The following is a 24384-nucleotide window of genomic DNA, read 5'->3' as shown; positions in this document are numbered from 1 at the left end:
GATGTACCAGAAGCCTGGGCACTATCTGATGTACCAGGAGCCTGGACACTATCTGATGTACCAGAAGCCTGGGCACTATCTGATGTACCAGGAGCCTGGGCACTATCTAATGTACCAGGAGCCTGGACACTATCTGATGTACCAGAAGCCTGGGCACTATCTAATGTACCAGGAGTCTGGGCACTATCTGATGTACCAGGAGTCTGGGCACTATCTGATGTACCAGAAGCCTGGGCACTATCTGATGTACCAGGAGCCTGGACACTATCTAATGTACCAGGAGCCTGGACACTATCTGATGTACCAGAAGCCTGGGCACTATCTAATGTACCAGGAGTCTGGGCACTATCTGATGTACCAGGAGTCTGGGCACTATCTGATGTACCAGAAGCCTGGGCACTATCTGATGTACCAGAAGCCTGGGCACTATCTAATGTACCAGGAGTCTGGGCACTATCTGATGTACCAGGAGTCTGGGCACTATCTGATGTACCAGAAGCCTGGGCACTATCTGATGTACCAGGAGCCTGGACACGATCTAATGTACCAGAAGCCTGGGCACTATCTAATGTACCAGGAGTCTGGGCACTATCTAATGTACCAGGAGCCTGGGCACCATCTAATGTACCAGGAGCCTGGGCACTATCTAATGTACCAAGAGCCTGGGCACTATCTAATGTACCAGAAGCCTGGGCACTATCTAATGTACCAGGAGCCTGGACACTATCTAATGTACCAGGAGCCTGGACACTATCTAATGTACCAGGAGCCTGGGCACTATCTAATGTACCAGGAGCCTGGACACTATCTAATGTACCAGGAGCCTGGGCACTATCGAATGTACCAGGAGCCTGGACACTATCTAATGTACCAGGAGCCTGGGCACTATCTAATGTACCAGGAGCCTGGGCACTATCTAATGTACCAGGAGCCTGGGCACTATCTGATGTACCAGGAGCCTGGGCACTATCTGATGTACCAGGAGCCTGGACACTATCTAATGTACCAGGAGCCTGGGCACTATCTGATGTACCAGGAGCCTGGACACTATCTAATGTACCAGGAGTCTGGGCACTATCTGATGTACCAGAAGCCTGGGCACTATCTAATGTACCAGGAGCCTGGGCACTATCTAATGTACCAGGAGCCTGGACACTATCTAATGTACCAGGAGCCTGGGCACTATCTAATGTACCAGGAGCCTGGGCACTATCTAATGTACCAGGAGCCTGGGCACTATCTAATGTACCAGGAGCCTGGACACTATCTAATGTACCAGGAGCCTGGGCACTATCTAATGTACCAGGAGCCTGGGCACTATCTAATGTACCAGGAGCCTGGGCACTATCTGATGTACCAGGAGCCTGGGCACTATCTGATGTACCAGGAGCCTGGACACTATCTAATGTACCAGGAGCCTGGGCACTATCTGATGTACCAGGAGCCTGGACACTATCTAATGTACCAGGAGTCTGGGCACTATCTGATGTACCAGAAGCCTGGGCACTATCTAATGTACCAGGAGCCTGGACACTATCTAATGTACCAGGATTCTGGGCACTATCTGATGTACCAGGAGCCTGGACACTATCTAATGTACCAGGAGTCTGGGCACTATCTGATGTACCAGAAGCCTGGGCACTATCTAATGTACCAGGAGCCTGGACACTATCTGATGTGTCAGGAGTCTGGACACTATCTGATGTACCAGAAGCCTGGGCACTATCTAATGTACCAGGAGCCTGGGCACTATCTAATGTACCAGAAGCCTGGGCACTATCTAATGTACCAGGAGCCTGGGCACTATCTAATGTACCAGGAGCCTGGGCACTATCTGATGTACCAGGAGCCTGGGCACTATCTAATGTACCAGGAGCCTGGGCACTATCTAATGTACCAGAAGCCTGGGCACTATCTAATGTACCAGGAGCCTGGGCACTATCTAATGTACCAGGAGCCTGGGCACTATCTGATGTACCAGGAGTCTGGGCACTATCTGATGTACCAGAAGCCTGGGCACTATCTAATGTACCAGGAGCCTGGGCACTATCTGATGTACCAGAAGCCTGGGCACTATCTAATGTACCAGGAGCCTGGGCACTATCTAATGTACCAGGAGCCTGGGCACTATCTGATGTACCAGGAGCCTGGGCACTATCTGATGTACCAGGAGCCTGGGCACTATCTGATGTACCAGGAGCCTGGGCACTATCTAATGTACCAGGAGCCTGGGCACTATCTGATGTACCAGGAGCCTGGGCACTATCTAATGTACCAGGAGCCTGGGCACTATCTGATGTACCAGGAGCCTGGGCACTATCTGATGTACCATGAGCCTGGGCACTATCTAATGTACCAGGAGCCTGGGCACTATCTGATGTACCAGGAGCCTGGGCACTATCTAATGTACCAGAAGCCTGGGCACTATCTAATGTACCAGGAGCCTGGGCACTATCTAATGTACCAGGAGCCTGGGCACTATCTGATGTACCAGGAGCCTGGGCACTATCTAATGTACCAGGAGCCTGGGCACTATCTGATGTACCAGGAGCCTGGGCACTATCTAATGTACCAGAAGCCTGGGCACTATCTAATGTACCAGGAGCCTGGGCACTATCTAATGTACCAGGAGCCTGGGCACTATCTAATGTACCAGGAGCCTGGGCACTATCTAATGTACCAGGAGCCTGGGCACTATCTGATGTACCAGAAGCCTGGGCACTATCTAATGTACCAGGAGCCTGGGCACTATCTGTTGTACCAGGAGCCTGGGCACTATCTAATGTACCAGGAGTCTGGGCACTATCTAATGTACCAGGAGTCTGGGCACTTTCTGATGTACCAGGAGCCTGGGCATTATCTAATGTACCAGGAGCCTGGACACTATCTGATGTGTCAGGAGTCTGGACACTATCTGATGTACCAGAAGCCTGGGCACTATCTAATGTACCAGGAGCCTGGACACTATCTGATGTGTCAGGAGTCTGGACACTATCTGATGTACCAGAAGCCTGGGCACTATCTAATGTACCAGGAGCCTGGACACTATCTGATGTGTCAGGAGTCTGGGCACTATCTAATGTACCAGGAGCCTGGACACTATCTGATGTGTCAGGAATCTGGACACTATCTAATGTACCAGGAGCCTGGGCATTATCTAATGTACCAGGAGCCTGGACACTATCTGATGTACCAGAAGCCTGGGCATTATCTAATGTACCAGGAGCCTGGGCACTATCTAATTTACCAGGAGTCTGGGCACTATCTAATGTACCAGGAGCCTGGGCATTATCTAATGTACCAGGAGTCTGGGCACTATCTAATGTACCAGGAGTCTGGGCACTATCTAATGTACCAGGAGCCTGGGCATTATCTAATGTACCAGGAGTCTGGGCACTATCTAATGTACCAGGAGCCTGGGCACTATCTAATGTACCAGGAGCCTGGGCATTATCTAATGTACCAGGAGCCTGGGCACTATCTAATGTACCAGGAGTCTGGGCACTATCTAATGTACCAGGAGTCTGGGCACTATCTAATGTACCAGGAGCCTGGGCATTATCTAATGTACCAGGAGCCTGGACACTATCTGATGTGTCAGGAGTCTGGACACTATCTGATGTACCAGAAGCCTGGGCATTATCTAATGTACCAGGAGCCTGGACACTATCTGATGTGTCAGGAGTCTGGGCACTATCTGATGTACCAGGAGCCTGGGCACTATCTAATGTACCAGGAGCCTGGGCACTATCTAATGTACCAGGAGCCTGGACACTATCTGATGTGTCAGGAGTCTGGGCACTATCTAATGTACCAGGAGCCTGGACACTATCTGATGTGTCAGGAGTCTGGACACTATCTGATGTACCAGAAGCCTGGGCACTATGTAATGTACCAGGAGCCTGGGCACTATCTAATGTACCAGGAGCCTGGGCACTATCTAATGTACCAGGAGCCTGGGCATTATCTAATGTACCAGGAGCCTGGGCACTATCTAATGTACCAGGAGCCTGGGCACTATCTAATGTACCAGGAGCCTGGGCACTATCTAATGTACCAGGAGCCTGGGCACTATCTAATGTACCAGGAGCCTGGGCACTATCTAATGTACCAGGAGCCTGGGCACTATCTAATGTACCAGGAGACTGGGCACTATCTAATGTACCAGGAGCCTGGGCCTTCTCTGACGTACCAGGAGTCTGGGCCCTCTCTGACATACCGAGAGTCTGGGCCCTCTCTGACGTACCAGGAGTCTGGGCCCTCTCTGACGTACCAGGAGTCTGGGCCCTCTCTGACGTACCAGGAGTCTGGGCCCTCTCTGACGTACCAGGAGTCTGGGCCCTCTCTGACGTACCAGGAGTCTGGGCCCTATCTGACGTACCACGAGTCTGGGCCCTCTCTGACGTACCAAGAGTCTGGGCCCTCTCTGACGTACCAAGAGTCTGGGCCCTCTCTGACGTACCAGGATGCTGGGCCCTCTCTGACGTACCAAGAGTCTGGGCCCTCTCTGACGTACCAAGAGTCTGGGCCCTATCTGACGTACCAGGATTCTGGGCCCTCTCTGACGTGCCAAGAGTCTGGGCCCTCTCTGACGTACCAAGAGTCTGGGCCCTATCTGATGATCCAGGAGTCTGGGCCCTCTCTGACGTACCAAGAGTCTGGGCCCTCTCTGACGTACCAAGAGTCTGGGCCCTATCTGACGTACCAAGAGTCTGGGCCCTATCTGACGTACCAAGAGTCTGGGCCCTCTCTGACGTACCAGGATTCTGGGCCCTCTCTGACGTACCAAGAGTCTTGGCCCTCTCTGACGTACCAAGAGTCTGGGCCCTATCTGACATACCAGGATTCTGGGCCCTCTCTGACGTACCAGGAGTCTGGGCCCTCTCTGACGTAACAGGAGTCTGGGCCCTATCTGACGTACCAGGAGTCTGGGCCCTTTCTGACGTACCAGGAGTCTGGGCCCTCTCTGACGTAACAGGAGTCTGGGCCCTCTCTGACGTACCAGGAGTCTGGGCCCTCTCTGACGTAACAGGAGTCTGGGCCCTCTCTGACGTACCAAGAGTCTGGGCCCTCTCTGACGTACCAGGAGTCTGGGCCCTCTCTGACGTAACAGGAGTCTGGGCCCTATCTGACGTACCACGAGTCTGGGTCCTCTCTGACGTACCAAGAGTCTGGGCCCTCTCTGACGTACCAAGAGTCTGGGCCCTCTCTGACGTACCAAGAGTCTGGGCCCTCTCTGACGTACCAAGAGTCTGGGCCCTCTCTGACGTACCAGGAGTCTGGGCCCTCTCTGACGTACCAGGAGTCTGGGCCCTCTCTGACGTACCAGGAGTCTGGGCCCTCTCTGACGTACCAGGAGTCTGGGCCCTCTCTGACGTACCAGGAGTTTGGGCCCTATCTGACGTACCAGGAGTCTGGGCCCTCTCTGACGTACCAGGAGTCTGGGCCCTCTCTGACGTACCAGGAGTCTGGGCCCTCTCTGACGTACCAGGAGTCTGGGCACTATCTGACGTACCAAGAGTCTGGGCCCTATTGATGTACCAAGAGTCTGGGCCCTATTGATGTACCAAGAGTCTGGGCCCTATTGATGTACCAAGAGTCTGGGCCCTCTCTGACGTACCAAGAGTCTGGGCCCTATCTGACGTACCAGGAGTCTGGGCCCTCTCTGACGTACCAGGAGTCTGGGCCCTATCTGACGTACCAAGAGTCTGGGCCCTATCTGACGTACCAAGAGTCTGGGCCCTATCTGACGTACCAAGAGTCTGGGCCCTATCTGACGTACCAAGAGTCTGGGCACTATCTGACGTACCAAGAGTCTGGGCCCTCTCTGACGTACCAAGAGTCTGGGCCCTATCTGACGTACCAAGAGTCTGGGCCCTATCTGACGTACCAGGAGTCTGGGCCTCAGCTAATTTCCAGGAGCCTGGACGATTACAGGACACAGATGTGTCAAATATACAAGTAAGTATAAGGGCTTGTGCAACAGCAACATCCTTCAATTGAAAATGTAGAATTTGGCCGCTAAACAAAAATACTTCCCCTGCTTGGTTTAATCTTTTTTTGATTAAATACGTTTTTAATAGCGGATTTTGTTCCTGTCTGGGTATATTTAGCAGCAGATGATTTTGGTGACACTTCACAATTGAAAGTTTGTCTATTTATCAAAAATAAGCTTGGTAGCTTGTTTAGTTGGTATTCGTGCTCGAGATCAAGTTGTGAGCAATAAAAGCGTAATGCAAAGTGTCATTTATGTAAATAATTGTACGGTTCAGAATTGGGAAGGTTATATGCAGTAAATGATTTTCCTCTCACACTGGAACTTCAGCTTGAAGTAGGAAAGAGAAACTTGCAAATGCTGGAGTTAAAAGCAGAAAATGGTACAAGTAGCAGAGAAGTGGCAAAAGAACCAGAGGTGAGATGAGGAGAAATTCTTTTACACAGCGAGTTGTTATGATCTGAAATTCACTGCCTGAAAGGACGGTGGAAGCAGATTCAATAATAACTTTCAAAAGGGAATTGGATAAATACTTGAAAAGGAAAAATTTACAGGGCTTTGGGGAAAGAGCAGGGGAATGGGACTAATTGGATAATTCTTTCAAAGAGCCGGCACAGGCATGATGGGCTGAATGGCCTCCTTCTCTGCTGAATGATTCTATGAAGCACAGAGTAACTCCATCAGCATTCGGAAGGTAAAGGGAACTCTGAACTGAGTTTGCTTTTGCCAGATACTGACAGGCCTGCAGGGTATTTCTCACAATTCCTGCTCCTTTTTATTCAACCTCCCCACCCCACTCCACTCCACAAACCCCCAACCATTGTATAAAATTCCAATGGAATAAATCCAGTCTCTCTCACCGTGTAGAATTCCACATACGGGTCTAACACACAGCAATGTTCCAGCCTGGGTTGCTCATCTCACTGAATGTACTCCCTCCTCCAGTGAATCTCGCCAGAGACAGCTGCACAGTTTGAAGTCTGACCAGTTTTGTGCCAAGCCCACGATTTTATTCAGTGTTTCCTTGCGGTTGAGATTTTGTTGCTGAATAAATGATCCAGCGGACTGCAGGACAAATGTTTACAAACTATTTTTATCTGCAGTTGATAGAAATCTTAAAACAAGCCTGAATATTTTTTGGCAAACTAATGACGTGTTTCTGCGGATTCAGCTGCAACCTGATTCCTTTTAACTGGATTTGGAGGCATCATTAATCCATCCTTTGCATACTTATCACTTCACACTGCTGGCCATGGCATATCAAACATTTCTCTATTGCTATTTTTCAAAATCAATAAAAGGGAATCTTCATTTAAAAATCAAGCGCACAGTTATCTGACTGCAGGAATACAGCACTGCATAGAAAAGATGCCAGTAATTAAATGTCTCCCCATCTCTCTCTCTCTCTCTCTCTCTCTCTGTCTGTCTGTCTGTCTCTCTCCTTCCTTTCTGTCTCTCTATTTTTCTCTTACTTCCTATATCTCTCTCTTCCTGTAGCTTTCTCTCATTTCCCTTTCTATCTACCTCTACCTTTCTCCGAGTCTCTCTCTCTCTCTCTCTTCCTCTCTTTCTCTCTTTCTGAAGGGATTGACACCTTGCTGGGGTAGAGTCTCACAGGTGCTGGGGGACCTGCCTGTGCCTCCCCCCACAAATTGGACAATCTTCGTGTGAGAATGAATACTTTGGCAGGCTGTTCGACTGTGGAGGCATCATATTTGAACAATCGTGGACTCAACCAGCATTCACACACATTGACCTTAAGCAGGGGTCACTCTCTGGCTGAGAGAGGGGGGCAGTGCTATTCCATCGCTGCTTAATTAGCAGTGATATGGAGGTATCTTATTTTGAAAAGCAAACTGGCTGATGCAGAATACAGCCCATATGTCAATCTGATTATACACAGAAAGTGCTGGAGAAGCTCAGCAAGTGAGGCAGCATCTGTGGAGAAAGAAACAGTTAACGTTTCAGGTCGAAGACCTTTCGTCAGAACTGAAACGTGAGCTCTGTTTCTTTCTCCACAGATACTTCCTCACATGCTGAGCTTTTCCAGCATTTTCTGTTTTTATTTCAGATTCCCAGCATCCACAGTATTTTGCTTTTAACTGATTGTACGCAGGCTGTGCCCCTTGTCTGCGTGTCAGTTATCAGATTGTACACAGACCGTGCCCCTTGTCTGCGTGTCAGTTATCAGATTGTACACAGACCGTGCCCCTTGTCTGCGTGTCAGTTATCAGATTGTACACAGACCGTGCCCCTTGTCTGCGTGTCAGTTATCAGATTGTACGCAGACCGTGCCCCTTGTCTGCGTGTCAGTTATCGGATTGTACACAGACCGTGCCCCTTGTCTGCGTGTCAGTTATCGGATTGTACGCAGACCGTGCCCCTTGTCTGCGTGTCAGTTATCAGATTGTACGCAGACCGTGCCCCTTGTCTGCGTGTCAGTTATCGGATTGTACACAGACCGTGCCCCTTGTCTGCGTGTCAGTTATCAGATTGTACGCAGACCGTGCCCCTTGTTTGCGTGTCAGTTATCAGATTGTACGCAGACCGTGCCCCTTGTCTGCGTGTCAGTTATCGGATTGTACACAGACCGTGCCCCTTGTCTGCGTGTCAGTTATCGGATTGTACGCAGGCTGTGCCCCTTGTCTGCGTGTCAGTTATCGGATTGTACGCAGACCGTGCCCCTTGTCTGCGTGTCAGTTATCGGATTGTACGCAGACCGTGCCCCTTGTCTGCGTGTCAGTTATCAGATTGTACGCAGACCGTGCCCCTTGTCTGCGTGTCAGTTATCAGATTGTACGCAGACCGTGCCCCTTGAATGCGTGTCAGTTATCGGATTGTACACAGACCGTGCCCCTTGTCTGCGTGTCAGTTATCGGATTGTACGCAGGCTGTGCCCCTTGTCTGCGTGTCAGTTATCGGATTGTACGCAGACCGTGCCCCTTGTCTGCGTGTCAGTTATCGGATTGTACGCAGACCGTGCCCCTTGTCTGCGTGTCAGTTATCAGATTGTACGCAGGCTGTGCCCCTTGTCTGCGTGTCAGTTATCGGATTGTACACAGACCGTGCCCCTTGTCTGCGTGTCAGTTATCGGATTGTACGCAGACCGTGCCCCTTGACTGCGTGTCAGTTATCGGATTGTACACAGACCGTGCCCCTTGTCTGCGTGTCAGATATCGGATTGTACACAGACCGTGCCCCTTGAATGCGTGTCAGTTATCAGATTGTACACAGACCGTGCCCCTTGTCTGAGTGTCATTTATCAGATTGTGCGCAGACCGTGCCCCTTGTCTGCGTGTCAGTTATCAGATTGTACGCAGACCGTGCCCCTTGACTGCGTGTCAGTTATCGGATTGTACACAGGCTGTGCCCCTTGTCTGTGTGTCAGATATCGGATTGTACGCAGACCGTGCCCCTTGTCTGCGTGTCAGATATCGGATTGTACGCAGACCGTGCCCCTTGTCTGCGTGTCATTTATCAGATTGTACACAGACCGTGCCCCTTGTCTGCGTGTCATTTATCAGATTGTGCGCAGACCGTGCCCCTTGTCTGCGTGTCAGTTATCAGATTGTACGCAGACCGTGCCCCTTGACTGCGTGTCAGTTATCGGATTGTACACAGGCTGTGCCCCTTGTCTGTGTGTCAGATATCGGATTGTACGCAGACCGTGCCCCTTGTCTGCGTGTCAGATATCGGATTGTACGCAGACCGTGCCCCTTGTCTGCGTGTCAGTTATCAGATTGTACACAGACCGTGCCCCTTGTCTGCGTGTCATTTATCAGATTGTACACAGGCTGTGCCCCTTGTCTGCGTGTCAGTTATCAGATTGTACGCAGACCGTGCCCCTTGTCTGCGTGTCATTTATCAGATTGTGCACAGACCGTGCCCCTTGTCTGCGTGTCAGTTATCAGATTGTACACAGACCGTGCCCCTTGTCTGCGTGCAATTTATCAGATTGTACACAGACTGTGCCCCTTGTCTGTGTGTCAGATATCGGATTGTACGCAGACCGTGCCCCTTGTCTGCGTGTCAGATATCGGATTGTACGCAGACCGTGCCCCTTGTCTGCGTGTCATTTATCAGATTGTACACAGACTGTGCCCCTTGTCTGCGTGTCATTTATCAGATTGTACGCAGACCGTGCCCCTTGTCTGCGTGTCAGATATCGGATTGTACGCAGACCGTGCCCCTTGTCTGCGTGTCATTTATCAGATTGTACGCAGACCGTGCCCCTTGTCTGCGTGTCATTTATCAGATTGTACACAGACTGTGCCCCTTGTCTGTGTGTCAGATATCGGATTGTACGCAGACCGTGCCCCTTGTCTGCGTGTCATTTATCAGATTGTACACAGACCGTGCCCCTTGTCTGTGTGGATTCCCTCAGGAGCTTCTCTTAGTGCCTTAAGAGTGAAGTGCGATGGGCCTTTGAGCTGCAGCAGACAGCCCAGGAGTGCGTATTGTAATGACAGGAGCATCAGCAGTGTGTGCCTGATCATCTGCTGCCAAGCTCAAGGCTGATGGCTCCCATTACTGTCCTCACTTCAAAACCCAAATCCGCAGAGCCGACAATGCTTGAAATTCCTGTCTGGTGCCCACTCATAGCTGCCTCAGCGTACCTGAGCATCGGGAGAGTCTGTTGTTGGTTGCTTCGCTTTGTTTGGAGCGACGAGTGGAAGCGACCAGATTTCCCAGGTTTACAAGCAGGACCATAATGTCCTGTGACTCTGATGCTGCAGACATGCTTAAATTTGATTTTTGTGCAGTAGAATTGCGAATGATTTTGAAGTTGCAGTGTTTCAGGGAGTGCAGCAAGGGAGAACAGAACAGAGAGATGTCAGTCTGCTTTTCTGTGACTGGCCATAATGTAAATGAGCGTATCATGGTAAGGGAGCTGCTTTCAGTCAGCGCAGAGGTGCCAGTCTCCACCTTTACATTCTGCTAAGCAGCTGGGTGGACACAGCATGGCCGGCAACTGACTTAAAAACTGAAAGGGTTGAGTGGCACGCAGAGAATGGCTCTCCTTACACAGCAACAGTGGCAAATGACCAGGGTGAAAACAGCGATTAAAAAAAAAACTCAGAATGAGAGAGAGATAAAAAAACAAGGATCAGACAGACAGAGACAGCGAGCCCTTTGGAACATTAGAAAGTGTAATACTGCATCGTTATGTAAGAAGAAAGAAAGTGCTTGTATTACACCTCAGGACGTCCCAAAGCACTTTACAGCCAATGAAGTACTTTTGAAGTGTAGTCACTGTTCTAATGTTGGGAAATGTCACACAGTAAGATCCCACAAACAGTAATGTGATAATGACCAGATAATCTGTTTTAGTGATGTTGGTTGAGGGATAAATATTGGCCAGGACACTGGGGAGAACTCCCCTGCTCTTCTTTGAATAGTGCCATGGGATCTTTTATATCTACCTGAGACGGCAGACGGAGCCTCAGTTTAATGTCTTATCTGAAAGACAGCACCTCCGACAGTGCAGCACTCCCTCAGTACGGCACTGGAGTATCAGTCCTAGATTATGGGCTCATGTTTTTGGAGTGGGACATGAACCCACGACCTTCCTAACTCAGAAGTGAAAGTGCTACCAACTGAGCCATAGCATACACATTATGCCACTCTCCTGTATTTATACCACTTGCATTTCAGAACTTTAAAAAGTAATGACATTGAGGCGTGATTGATGCGTTGGGAACACCTCTTGGCCCTGAGGATTAGAGCTTGCCGCCCCATTAGTTTAACTGAGGGAAAAACTGAATTATACCTCCTACTATAAAATCTTTTTTTATTAATTTTTGGGATGTTGTCAATGCTGAATAGGTCCTAGCATTATGGCCCATTGCTGGTTACCCTGAGAAGGTGATAGTAGACCTTCCTGAACCACTGAATTCTTTGTCATGGTTTGATACAACTGAGTGGCTTGCTAGGCCACTTTAGAGTTAACCACATTGGTGTGGGACTGGAGTCACATATAGGCCAGACCGGGTAAGGACGGCAGGTTTCCTGTCCTAGAGGACATCAGTGAATCAGATGGGTTTTTACGACAATCCGACAGCTTCATGGACACTTTTACTGAGACCAGCTCTTTACTTCTAGATTTTTTTTAAGTGAATTCAAATTTTCAAACCGCCATGGTGGGATTTGAACTCACATTCTACTGGATTATTAGTTCAGTAACATAACTACTACACTACCATACCCTTAACATATGTTACCAATCACCCCAATACAAACCCTATACACCGTGCCTACACTCTTACACACACTCCTGTATACACAGCCCGACACAAACCTTATACACACAACCCTATACAAACCCTACATTATACACCCCTACACAAACTCAGTACACCCGCCCGTACTCAAATCCTATAAAGAATTACATCCTGACGCACGCTTTATACACACTAACACTCCTGCACAAATCCTACACACACGCAGACATATCCTACACACACGCAGACATATCCTACAGACACGCAGACATATCCTACAGACACGCAGACATATCCTACACACACGCAGACATATCCTACACACACGCAGACATATCCTACACACACGCACCCACACTCGCACAAATGCTGTGCACTTTTACATACCAACACATACCCGATACACTGTTTAATACCAGCACACCTATACAAATCCTATACTCACACATCCTTACACAAACCGTATATGCACAAACACACACACACACCCTTACACAAACTCTACACACACACACCTATATAAAACCCTATACCCACACACACCCTTTCACCACCCCTATAAATGGTTATAGCCCCCTATAAACTCTACACCCACATACATCCTGTAAGAGTTGTACACTAACGCACCCCATTCATAATAATAAACCCACACACCCATAAGCCCTGTACACATTTATATATCCACGTCCCCTATACATATTTATACACTGACACAAACACGCATACTATGCACAATTACATACCAACTCAAGCTTATGCACAATTTCATACCCTATACACAATTATACCTGCATACATACCTATACAAAACTACACATGCACACCCTATGCACAATTATGTGCACACACACACAATAAAAAATTCTATGAGCGGACACTCCATGCACAATTATACATGCACACCATTTACTCAATTACACATCTGCACACCCTATATATAATTACACAACTGAAACCTATGCACAATTACACACCTTTACACACCTGCACACCTATACACAATTATGCACCTCTACACAATTATATACTCACACACCAATACACAATTACACACCTATACACACAAACGCATCCAGAATTATACAAAAAGGTCAAGGGAGAGAAAAATACATTTGGCCAATTGCAGATTATTCCTTTCAGTACTCGAACTTTTCAATCTGTCATGTAGCCTCTATTTGAAATACCCCCAATGCCTCCCCCTTTATACATATACGTACGTGCAGTGCTCTGTCATCGTTATTAAATGATCTTTAGATGCACCAGTTGTATATTGTATTTAAAAGACATTCATTTGTCCACTTACCTGAACTCCGTCGACGCCGGCGAGTGCATTATCCTCGGGGGGGATTTTAACCGCACCCTCGAGGCGAGGGACCGCTCCGGTCCCGCGGATCGCTGGTCGGCGACGGGGAAGTTGAGGGACCTGGTCGGGTCCTTCGGCTTGGTGGACGTCTGGCGGAATCTCCATCCCGACTCCAGCCAGTTCACCTTTGTGAGGGCCGGAGGGGGGAGCACCAGAATCGACCGCCTGTACGTTTCGCGGGCGTACGCCTCCTGCGTCCCGTCGGCCTCCATCCGGCCGGTGTCGTGCTCGGACCACCACCTGGTGTGGATGGAGCTCGCTCTGCTCCGCGCCCGGTCGGGGTCCGCGTACTGGCACTTTAACAACCGGCTGCTGGAGGACGCGCGGTTCCGGGACTCGTTCCGTCTGTTCTGGAGCGACTGGAGAGGGAAGCGGGGAGGCTTCTCCTCCTTGAGGCTATGGTGGGACGTGGGCAAGGCTCACGTCCGCCTCTTCTGTCAAGAGTACGCGAGGGGGTCGACTAAGAGGCGGGAGTCCGAGGTCAGGCGGTTGGAGCAGGAGGTACTTGGCCTGGAGTCCCGTCTCGGTCAGGCCGCCGAGGATCCGGCCCTGCGGCAGGTGTACGAGGAGAGGAAGGACGCTCTGAGGGACCTGCAACTGGTCGGGTCCCGAGGAGCGTACGTGAGGTCGCGGCTCCAGCTCCTTCGGGACCTGGACCGCGGCTCTCCCTTCTTCTACTCGCTGGAAAAGCGGCGGGGGGCTCGTAAGCAGCTCCTTACGCTGCTGGCCGACGACGGGTCCCTCGTCTCGGACCCGGAGGGAGTCAGGGCCCGGGCTCGATCTTACTACGAGGCTCTGTTCTCTCCGGATCCGTCCAGCGAGGAGGCACGCAGAGTTTTGTGGGAGGACCTGCCGAAGGTCGGCCCGGAGGACGCCGACAGTATGGACGCTCCGCTCAGTTTGGCGGAGCTGACGGGCGCCCTCCACCAGCTCTCTAGGGGCAAATCCCCGGGGCTGGACGGGCTGACCGTGGAGTTCCTCAGGGCCTTCTGGGACGTCCTGGGGGGCGACTACGCGCGGGTCCTGGGGGAATGTCTGGCGACGGGGGAGATGCCCCTTTCGTGGCGCAGGGCGGTCGTGGTCCTGCTGCCTAAGAAGGGGGATCTCCGCAACCTTAAAAACTGGCGCCCGGTCTCCCTCCTCAGCACGGATTATAAGGTCTTTGCCAAGGCGATGTCTGCTCGCCTCGGCACTGTGCTGGCCCACATGATCCACCCCGACCAGTCCTACACGGTCCCGGGCCGGACGATCCAGGATAACATCCACCTGGTCCGGGACCTGATCCACCATTCCCAGAGGGCTGGTCTGTCGGTCGCCTTCCTTTCCTTGGATCAGGAGAAGGCGTTCGACAGGGTGGATCACGAGAACCTATTCGGGACTCTGCGCGCTTTCGGGTTCGGGTCGCATTTCGTCGCCCGGATCCGAATTCTGTACGCCGCCGCGGAGTGTCTGATTAAGGTTAACGGATCCTTGACGGCGCCCCTTCGCTTCGGGAGAGGAGTGCGTCAGGGGTGCCCCATGTCCGGCCAATTATACACCGTCTGCGTGGAGCCTTTCCTGCGCCTCTTGCGAAAGAGGCTGTCGGGACTGGCTCTGCGCGAGCCGGGCGTGGATGTCGTCCTTTCGGCTTACGCCGACGACGTGCTCCTCGTGGTCACCGATCCCCTTGACTTGCGGAGGATGCGTGAGTGCCAAGAGGTCTACTCTGCCGCGTCCTCCGCAAGGATCAACTGGGAGAAATGTTCCGGACTCCTGGTGGGTCAGTGGCGGGTGGACTCCCTGCCGGAGGAGCTCAGGCCTTTCGCCTGGAGTACCACGCACCTCCGGTACCTGGGAGTCTACCTCGGCCCTGCCGAGGAAGCCTGGCCGGCGAACTGGGAAGAGCTGCAGGCCAAAGTCGCCGCTCGCCTGGCGCGCTGGACAGGACTGCTCCGAGTGTTATCCTACAGGGGTCGAGTGCTGGTCATAAACCAGCTGGTGGCCGCCATGTTGTGGTACCGGTTGGTCACTTTGACCCCCCCCCCTGAGTTTGTCGCCAAGATTCAGAAGAAGTTTGTTGACTTCTTCTGGGCCAGAGGGATACACTGGGTCGCTGCCGCGGTCCTGAGTCTCCCGCTTAGGGAGGGCGGTCAGGGGCTGGTGTGCGTCCGCACCCAGGTGGCAACTTTCCGCCTTCGGTCGCTGCAGCGATACCTGTACGCGGAGCGTCCTCTTAGATGGCGTGCGCTGGCGACGTACTTTTTCCGCCAGGTGCACGGCCTGAACTACGACACGCAGCTCCTGTTCGTCTCGCTGCTGGGCGGCCGCACGTCTTTGCGGGAGCTGCCTGTCTTTTACCAGGATCTGCTCAGGGTCTGGAACACGGTCGCCTCCAGCCGGAGCTCTCGCCCATCGGGGGTAGCGGCCGTCCTGCAGGAGCCGCTGCTCGGGAATCCGTTCCTCCGCGATGTCGGCTTCGGCCGCTCGCGGCTGGCGGAGCAGATGGCCGTGGCCGGTCGGGTAACCAGAGTCAGGGACGTCCTGGATAGCGGAGGGTCGGGTTGGCTCGAGCCGTGGGCGCTCGCCGCACGGATGTCCTCGTGGCGTGCCGGGGACGCGGCCGCCGCCATCCGGGCGTTGAAATCGGCGCTCGGCCCTGACTCCACTCGGGGTGTGGAGGCGGCTCAAGCGTGCGGAGCCATCCCGTCCGATCTGACCCCCGTTCGGACGGAATTCCTCATCGGCGCCAGGCCCCGAAACCTCCCTCGGGGGGGCTGCGCCTCACAACTCGAGCCGTCTCTCGGAAATTCCCTCCGTGCTGTTTCACACCGCGCGGAGGGATTTCCTGTACGGGCTGCTCCTGCACACTCTCCACTTCCTCGCCCTCGTCTCTCGCCCGGACACGCCCTGGCGTACCATCCTGCCGTCCGGCGGAGACGGGGGTCCCCAGTGGGGGGCTCTCTACTCAGGGATCCTCCCGTGTTCCATCGGGGATCTGGGGTGGAGAGTGTTGCACGGAGCAGTGGCGTGCAACAGGCGTTTACGCCATTTTACGGACTCCCAGGCCGCCTGCAATTTCTGCGGCCTGGAGGAGTCCGTGTTCCATCTGTACACTGGGTGTGGGAGACTGCAGCCCCTGTTTGATTATTTGGAGGGGCTGCTCCTCAGGTTCTGGCTGCACTTCAGTCCCACGCTCCTGATCTTTGGCCGCCCGGTGAGGAGGGGGGCGGGCAGGTTGGTGGACGTCCTCGTGGGCCTGCTCCTGGGCCTGTCCAAGGTGGCCATCCACAGGTCCAGGTTGCGTGCGGCCGGTGGGGGTGGTCGCTCGGACTGTCTGCCTCTCTTCCGCGGGATGCTCCGCGCCCGGGTGGCCCTGGAGATGGAGCACGCGGTGTCTGCCGGTACGCTCGAGGCTTTCCGCGACCGGTGGGCACCGCAGGGGCTGGAGTGCATCCTGAACGGGGAAAATAAAATTTAAATTTGATACCTGGTTTCATTTTATTTGGTTTTTAGTATTTAAGCACACCCGACACCCCCCCTTCTTATAAAAGGGGGGCCTAAAAACACAAAAAAAAAGAAAATTAAAAAAAAGGTGCTGGTTGGTGGGTGAAAAAAAAAGAAAAAAAGAAAAAAAAAAGACATTCCTTACTTTTCAATGCCACGCACGATATCTTCAAACGGCTTTCATTTATAGTGTAAAGTATAATAGAAACAGAACTAGTTACAACTGTCATCATCAGCAATTGTTGGTGCATCTCCCAGCATCTGAGAATGGCAGAGGAATCTGCGGGGCTATAATTAACAGCAGAAAGAGAGGGGGTGGGGAGCAGGACTGACTTTCTGAATCAGCAAGGTTGGTGATTTTATAGATTGCTTAAAAAAAATCTTGGGATGGTCATGTGATTCTTCCCAGCAAATGATACCTTAGGTATAAAAAAACACTATTAAGACAAATAGACCTGTGTTTTGTCACAGGCCAATATCACCTGTCCACCTCACCATATCCTTCAATCTTTTCTCTCCAGAAAGCTGTCCAGTTGTCTCTCTGGCCCATTTCTGTTGCCTGCTTCCCTGTGACTTACTCCACAGCTCTGTCAGCCGTTAGATGAAAAAGTTCCACCTGACTTCCCTCCTTGCTCATTTATAACTGCTGCCCCTGTTATTGGAACACTTTGCCTTCTCTTGTCCTTACATTTTCTTCTGTGACTGAGTCGGGTGTGTGTTGGTGTGTGGTTGAAAGTTGCTTTCATAGTCTTGATCAGATCACCTTCTCCAACCAGCCCGTACTTGTACTAATACAAGCCTCGTATTCCAGTCGATTCTCTAGCTGAGCGCGCTTGACAACGGAAGAACGTTAATCCCCTTGATCAATCTCAAACCGTTATCCTCCTAATTGTTTCACTGAAAGTGCCTCTCTCTCCAGTCGTGACAGTGAATGGATGGTGATGCTCTCAGCTGTTGGTATCCATCGTCTGATGCCTCAGTTCTTTCTCATTTATTATATTTGTTCTGCCTGCGTTAAGATTGTCTTCTGCTATGTGTCAATGTCTGTGATTTGGTCTCTGAAAATGCCCCCCTAGCTCACTGTCTCTTCCATTCTTTCTCCCAACCAGCTGTATGACGACCATAAACACCTATTTGAAATCAAAGAGAACATTGCCAACAAGCTGGTGGAAAGAGTGGCTGGTGATATTGAGAAGCTCTTAGCCAAGAAGGTGAAGGCTCTGGAGGTAAGGATTTCATACACTGTCCCCATCAGCCTCATAGACATTTGTTTCATTGCTGAACTGAGAATTGTAACTATATGGGTGGCTTTGTGATCTGATGCTCTCAGAGAGTCTAGTCGGGTGATGGTGCACTGTGGGCCTCTGATATCCTGAGCAGTTCTCCCGGGGAGCTCCAGATTCAAGAATCACTTCTTATGCCCTTTTATTTCAATATGCAGCTAAAATGCAGACAACAGCCGCTAAGTGTTCGGGTCGTTCTGGCTAAATGTAGCACTGTTAAAGAATAAATGTAGTGGAAAGCATTCTTGTCTTTTGTTGGTGTCTGAATGTGTATGGATTGGCTATAACCTTGAATACTTGCTTTTCAAATGCAAACGTGACCAGTATTGATGGTGGAAGGCTATATGTTGTATTGGATAAAACCAGTGATGTTATACGCTGTGCATTAAATGCCCGGACCTGTTTGATTTCTCTTTTTCTGGTGAGGCAAATAGCGTTAGCTGAGTTTTACTCTTTTCAACTGGCTGTAATCTTATTACCTTGCATCTTGTGCTTGTGTTTCCCTGGGTTTTTGTATGGCTGGTGACCATGTCTATATCTGGATGTGTCTTACTGAGGGAGAGATTGTGCCTCACGTGTGACCCAAGGGATTCCTGGGCTGGTGAGCTGTTTCAGGGAGCTACCACAGACTTTAAATCTGGTTTTATGAAATGATACCTCCTGCTACTGACAGTTACTCCCGCTCACCATTTCAGTGGTCCTGAAATTCCCCAAGGGTCACAATTGGCCCCCATCGAAACTCTAGCAGGACCCCCACGGAAATGGTGGAGACCCAGTTACCTTGGGCTGGTTCTGGGAGTTTCCACAATGACTTGTAAAGGGCAGAACTTCCCATCGCCCCTTACAAGGCAAATGATGGGTGGGAACGGGGGATGGGGATAGGGATGGGGAGGGGGGATGGAGAGTGGAGTGCGTGTACTCCCTAAGCTGGGAGTTCCTAATCCTGGCCGTGGAAGGGGACCCAGCCATTCAGTGGCAGCTGGTAAACCCAGTACGATGAAGCCTGCCTGCACTAGGGTGAATGTGGCCCCCCGCCAACAGGCTCCTGGTCAGATAAGTAGCCCGAGGAAATATCTTTTATTAAAATAGATCCTAGATCGGCCGCCTTGCCCAGGGACCCTTCGGGATTGTAGCCCGTGGAATTATGGGCTCGTGTCTCCTTCTTGCCCTCGTGCTCGTGTATTGCACTCCATCTTTGTCTCTTTTTCTGTGTATCTATCTCTCGTATTCTCAACGTACTTGTGATGAAGAGAGTAACTCCGTGTTAGTCTCACTGGGATTTCAGTGAGAGTATTGGAAATATCAATATCTGCTTTGTTTTAAAATGTATTCTTGGGATGTGGGCATCGCTGGCGCGGCCAGCATTTATTCAGAAGGTGTGGTGACGGTTCTCCCACAGTGCTGTTAGGAAGGGAGTTCCAGGATTTTGACCCGGTGATGACGAAGGAACGGCGATATATTTCCAAGTCGGGATGGTGTGTGACTTGGAGGGGAAGGTGCAGGTGGTGATGTTCCCACAACATTGCTGCTCTTGTTCTTCTCAATGGTGGAGGTCGCAAGGGAGGGAGATAACTGTTGAAGTAACCTCGGTGAGTTACTGCAGTGCATCCTGTAGATCGTATGTAATGCAGCCACAGTATGACAGTAGGGGGTAGCGATTAAGTTAAGTGGCAGGTTTATTATTAAAGTAGTTTAAAAAATAACCCAAGGAACAGTAAGTACACACCCTGTGGTCTTCTCATGGCTTTCCGACTATTAGCTGTGTTATTTGACTGTGTGGGGAGCGCTGACCGCGCTGCTTTTGCTGAGGTGTTTGACGTATTTATTTTTTCTCCCTCCAATTCTCTGCTGGTTATTTCCCCTTCCCCATCTCCTCCCTTGAACACACTGATTCTTTACTGGGACAAAGTTCCTTGGGCGCTTGGCGCTCAAGCTATGCTGCTGAATTTTTTTTATGTGTGAGCCTAAATGGTGAGTCTTGTCAGGCTATTCCATCAGTGCACGCATCACGGCTGAGCCTGATCATGTTCCCATTCCCACCCAAATTCTGTGCATGCATTTCGAGCATGGGCCACCGGATGGAGGTCAGGAACAGGAACTCTGGCTAATTTTCCGCCCCTCCACCCCCCCAACCCAGGAGTACCGAGACCAGTTGCCGTGCCCTGCCTCCCTGAACCAGGGACCTTGCTCAGTCACTCACTGCCATAACTAGCTGAGTCATCAAGAAGCTAGAATTTTTATTTCAAGGAACAATTTTTTATGAAATTTGCATTGAGTCAATAGCCTATTTGAAACCCATTGAGTAGGATTTTCTCCTTCAAAGTCAACCTTCATAATGAATCCGTTTCTCTTAGATAAGATTTCTTCCCACCTTTTGGTACTTTAAATTGGTTTTAAAAAATGGTCTTGGGAAACAACTTTCTTTGAAAATGTTAGATTTTGCAGTGCTAAATATACATTTGTTTTTACTTTGGAAGTAATTGTTAAGTTTTTTTTCTTCCATGTTCTGTTTGCCCTGCCCCTCTCCTGAGGTCCTTGACTCCTTGTTGGGGTGGGGATCCATTGGTGTGTTCGTTTTCCTCCAAGTTCTGTTTGCCCTGCCCCCTCTCCTGAGGTCCTTGACTCCTTGTTGGGGTGGGGATCCATTGGTGTGTTTGTTTTGCCCAAGTTCTGTTCTGCCCTGCCCCTCTCCTGAGGTCCTTGTGGAGTGGGGATCCATTGGTGTGTTTGTTTTGCCCAAGTTCTGTTCTGCCCTGCCCCTCTCCTGAGGTCCTTGTGGAGTGGGGATCCATTGGTGTGTTTGTTTTGCCCAAGTTCTGTTCTGCCCTGCCCCTCTCCTGAGGTCCTTGACTCCTTGTTGGGGTGGGTGCTGATGGCATGCTGTCAGTCCTCTGGTCCCTTGCCCAAATGTTTGTTAGTTATTTTTGAGCATTGGTACTGAGTCTCAGCAGATTGTTTTTCCATGAAGAACATCACAGCCATTCCTGATCTCGATCCCACCCTGACCTGATGTTCGCACACCCACTTGGTTATTGATTGGGACTACCAACCCTGGCTGGTTTCACCCACGGATGCTGAGGCCAATTGTAGAGAGTCAACTGCCTTGCCAGCTGAGATCAGCGAACTCATCCCAGAGAAGGAATTGATCCTGGTACCCTCAATCTCTGTGTGCCCCAACTACTCAGTCTTTACCAAACTTCAAGGGAGCTTAAGAGGATTTTTAAAAAATTGAACCTGTTTCACTTGAGTAAATTAAAGTTTTGAGTAAACTAAAGTTTAGGTTTGAGAATTTTGTGTTCCTCAACGGAATTTTATATAATACTCAGCCCCAACTTCAGGAAGGAGTTGCACGCAGCACCAGGTAGTGACATGCAGAGGGCCACACACACCCAAGTGATGATGTTGCCACGGCGATTCCCCACAACCTCAGCAATGGCTGGGCCTAGTTTCCCTACTGAAAAAGCAAATATGTAATGTCAATCCTGGTGGCTATTAAGGCAGAGTTAGATCACGGTAAGGAGGAGCACTCCAATTAGTCTTAGCACCCCTGGGTTAGGGAAGAGAAAATCACACAGGGCACCCTGCTCTGGACCCACTGCTGGAAGTGCATGTGTATCAGTGTCTGGTGAGGATAGGCTCGAGCTCGGTTGTGATCCCTTCCACAGTTGTAATACCTGCTCTCACTCACTGTCTGGGCTCACACATGAAGAATGCACACTTGGGCACTCAGAGGCCCTTGAATCACACTTCAGAGTGGGTCAGCACCTTCCTTATAGCTGAGTATGAATGAATGATGAAAGGGATGTCCAGATTGAAGAAACCGTATGCACATCATTGGATGTGATACTGGTGCTGTCATTCATCCATCCATTCCATAGACTGAACCGGGCCAGAGCGGATCAAGTCCTGCCTCTCACTGGCCCTGCCCCTCCCCGGCCCCGCCTTGCCCTGGCCCCGCCCCTCCCCGGCCCCGCCTTGCTCTGGCCCCGCCCCTCCCCGGCCCCGCCTTGCTCTGGCCTCACCTCTCGCTGGCCCCGCCTCTCTCTGGTCCCTCAGTCTTTGCTGGAATTACTGAATATGATTCAGTATTTCGTTGTTTTGTTACGGTGAAGGCTTTTAATCAGGCTAAATTGGTTCTTCATGTTATTGACACAAAATTCAATCTCTGCCCTTGAACATATTACGGCAATGTTACAGTGCAGCATCCAATGGGATTTAAGTTAATCCTTTCTCGTTTAATGTGTTTTCTGACTGAGTAAAGGAGCTGTTTTGTAGGGACATATGGAGCTGGAAAACTGAGCAAAAATGAGTCGAGGAGCAGGAGTCGTGGACCAAGTCGTGGGCCTTCCGAAAAGATCCAGTCCAGCCTGGTCCTCGGTGTTCATTTTTTGGTTTTTTTTTTATTCGTTCATGGGATGTGGGTGTTGCTGGCGAGGCCACCATTTATCGCCCATCCCTAATTGCCCTTGAGAAGGTGGTGGTGAGCCACCTTCTTGAACCGCTGCAGTCCGTGTGGTGAAGGTTCTCCCACAGTGCTGTTAGGAAGGGAGTTCCAGGATTTTGACCCAGCGACGATGAAGGAACGGCGATATATTTCCAAGTCGGGATGGTGTGTGACTTGGAGGGGAACGTGCAGGTGGTGTTGTTCCCATGTGCCTGCTGCCCTTGTCCTTCTAGATGGTAGAGGTCGCGGGTTTGGGAGGTGCTGTCGAAGAAGCCTTGGCGAGTTGCTGCAGTGTATCCTGTGGATGGTACACACTGCAGCCACGGTGCGCCGGTGGTGAAGGGAGTGAATGTTTAGGGTGGTGGATGGGGTGCCAATCAAGCGGGCTGCTTTGTCCTGGATGATGTCGAGCTTCTTGAGTGTTGTTGGAGCTACACTTATTCAGGCAAGTGGAGAGTACTCCATCGCACTCCTGACTTGTGCCTTGTAGATGGTGGAAAGGCTTTGGGGAGTCAGGAGGTGAGTCACTCGTCGCAGAATACCCAGCCTCTGACCTGCTCTTGTAGCCACAGTATTTATGTGACTGGTCCAGTTAAGTTTCTGGTCAATGGTGACCCCCAGGATGTTGATGGTGGAGGATTCAGTGATGGTAATGCTGTTGAATATCAGGGGGAGGTGGTTAGACTCTCTCTTGTTGGAGATGGTCATTGCCTGGCACTTGTCTGGCGCAAATATTACTTGCCTCTTATGAGCCCAAGCCTGGATGTTGTCTGGGTCTTGCTGCATGCGGGCACGGACTGCTTCATTATCTGAGGGGTTGTGAATGGATCTGAACACTGTGCAATCATCAGCGAACATCCCCATTTCTGACCTTATGATGGAGGGAAGGTCATTGATGAAGCAGCTGAAGATAGTTGGGCCTAGGATACTGCCCTGAGGAACTCCTGCAGCAATGTCCTGGGGCTGAGATGATTGGGCTCCAACAACCATTACCATCTTCCATTGTGCTAGGTATGACTCCAGCCACTGGAGAGTTTTCCCCCTGATTCCCATTGACTTCAATTTTACTAGGGCTCCTTGGTGCCACACTCGGTCAAATGCTGCCTTGATGTCAAGGGCAGTCACTCTCACCTCACCTCTGGAATTCAGCTCTTCATGGGCTTGTGGTGACCATTTCCTGCTCACTGTAACAATGTCTTTCTCACGGGACCAACCTCGTCAACCGTTAACATCCCGGAAAATTAACCGATGGATTGAAATGCACCAGAATATCACTGCAGCTTAATGAAAGAAGAGTGGGAAGCTTGTAGTTAAATATTAAATAAAATGTGACTGTGCGCAGGTTCCGCACAGTGAAACTGACATCGTCCCCCTCATCACAAAAGAAGGGGACGATGCAGACATTGTAGTTAAGAAGGAGGAGTGTGAAATATTGGATGGGATAAACATAATGAGGGAGGAAGTATTAAGGGGATTAGCATATTTGAAAGTAGATAAATCGCCAGGCCCATTTGAAATGTATCCCAGGCTGTTAAAAGAAGCAAGGGAAGAAATAGCGGAGGCTCTGACCATCATTTTCCAATCCTCTCAAGCTA

The 24384-nt window shown here is 50.8% G+C and overlaps 1 protein-coding gene across 2 annotated transcripts in view; it reads left to right on the top strand.

Moving 5' to 3' along the window:
• cacna2d2a (calcium channel, voltage-dependent, alpha 2/delta subunit 2a) overlaps positions 1-24384 on the top strand; it is a 1119650-nt gene that overhangs the window by 177663 nt on the left and 917603 nt on the right. For both annotated transcript variants that reach the window (XM_067999049.1, XM_067999048.1), the window contains exon 3: positions 18172-18288. In XM_067999049.1, the coding sequence (XP_067855150.1) occupies positions 18172-18288 (117 nt within the window). The remainder of the gene's footprint in view (positions 1-18171; positions 18289-24384) is intronic.

This window comes from Heptranchias perlo, chromosome 17, assembly GCF_035084215.1.
Source record: "Heptranchias perlo isolate sHepPer1 chromosome 17, sHepPer1.hap1, whole genome shotgun sequence".
Classification (NCBI taxonomy): Eukaryota; Metazoa; Chordata; class Chondrichthyes; order Hexanchiformes; family Hexanchidae; genus Heptranchias; species Heptranchias perlo.
This window is presented reverse-complemented; position numbering and strand designations above follow the sequence as displayed.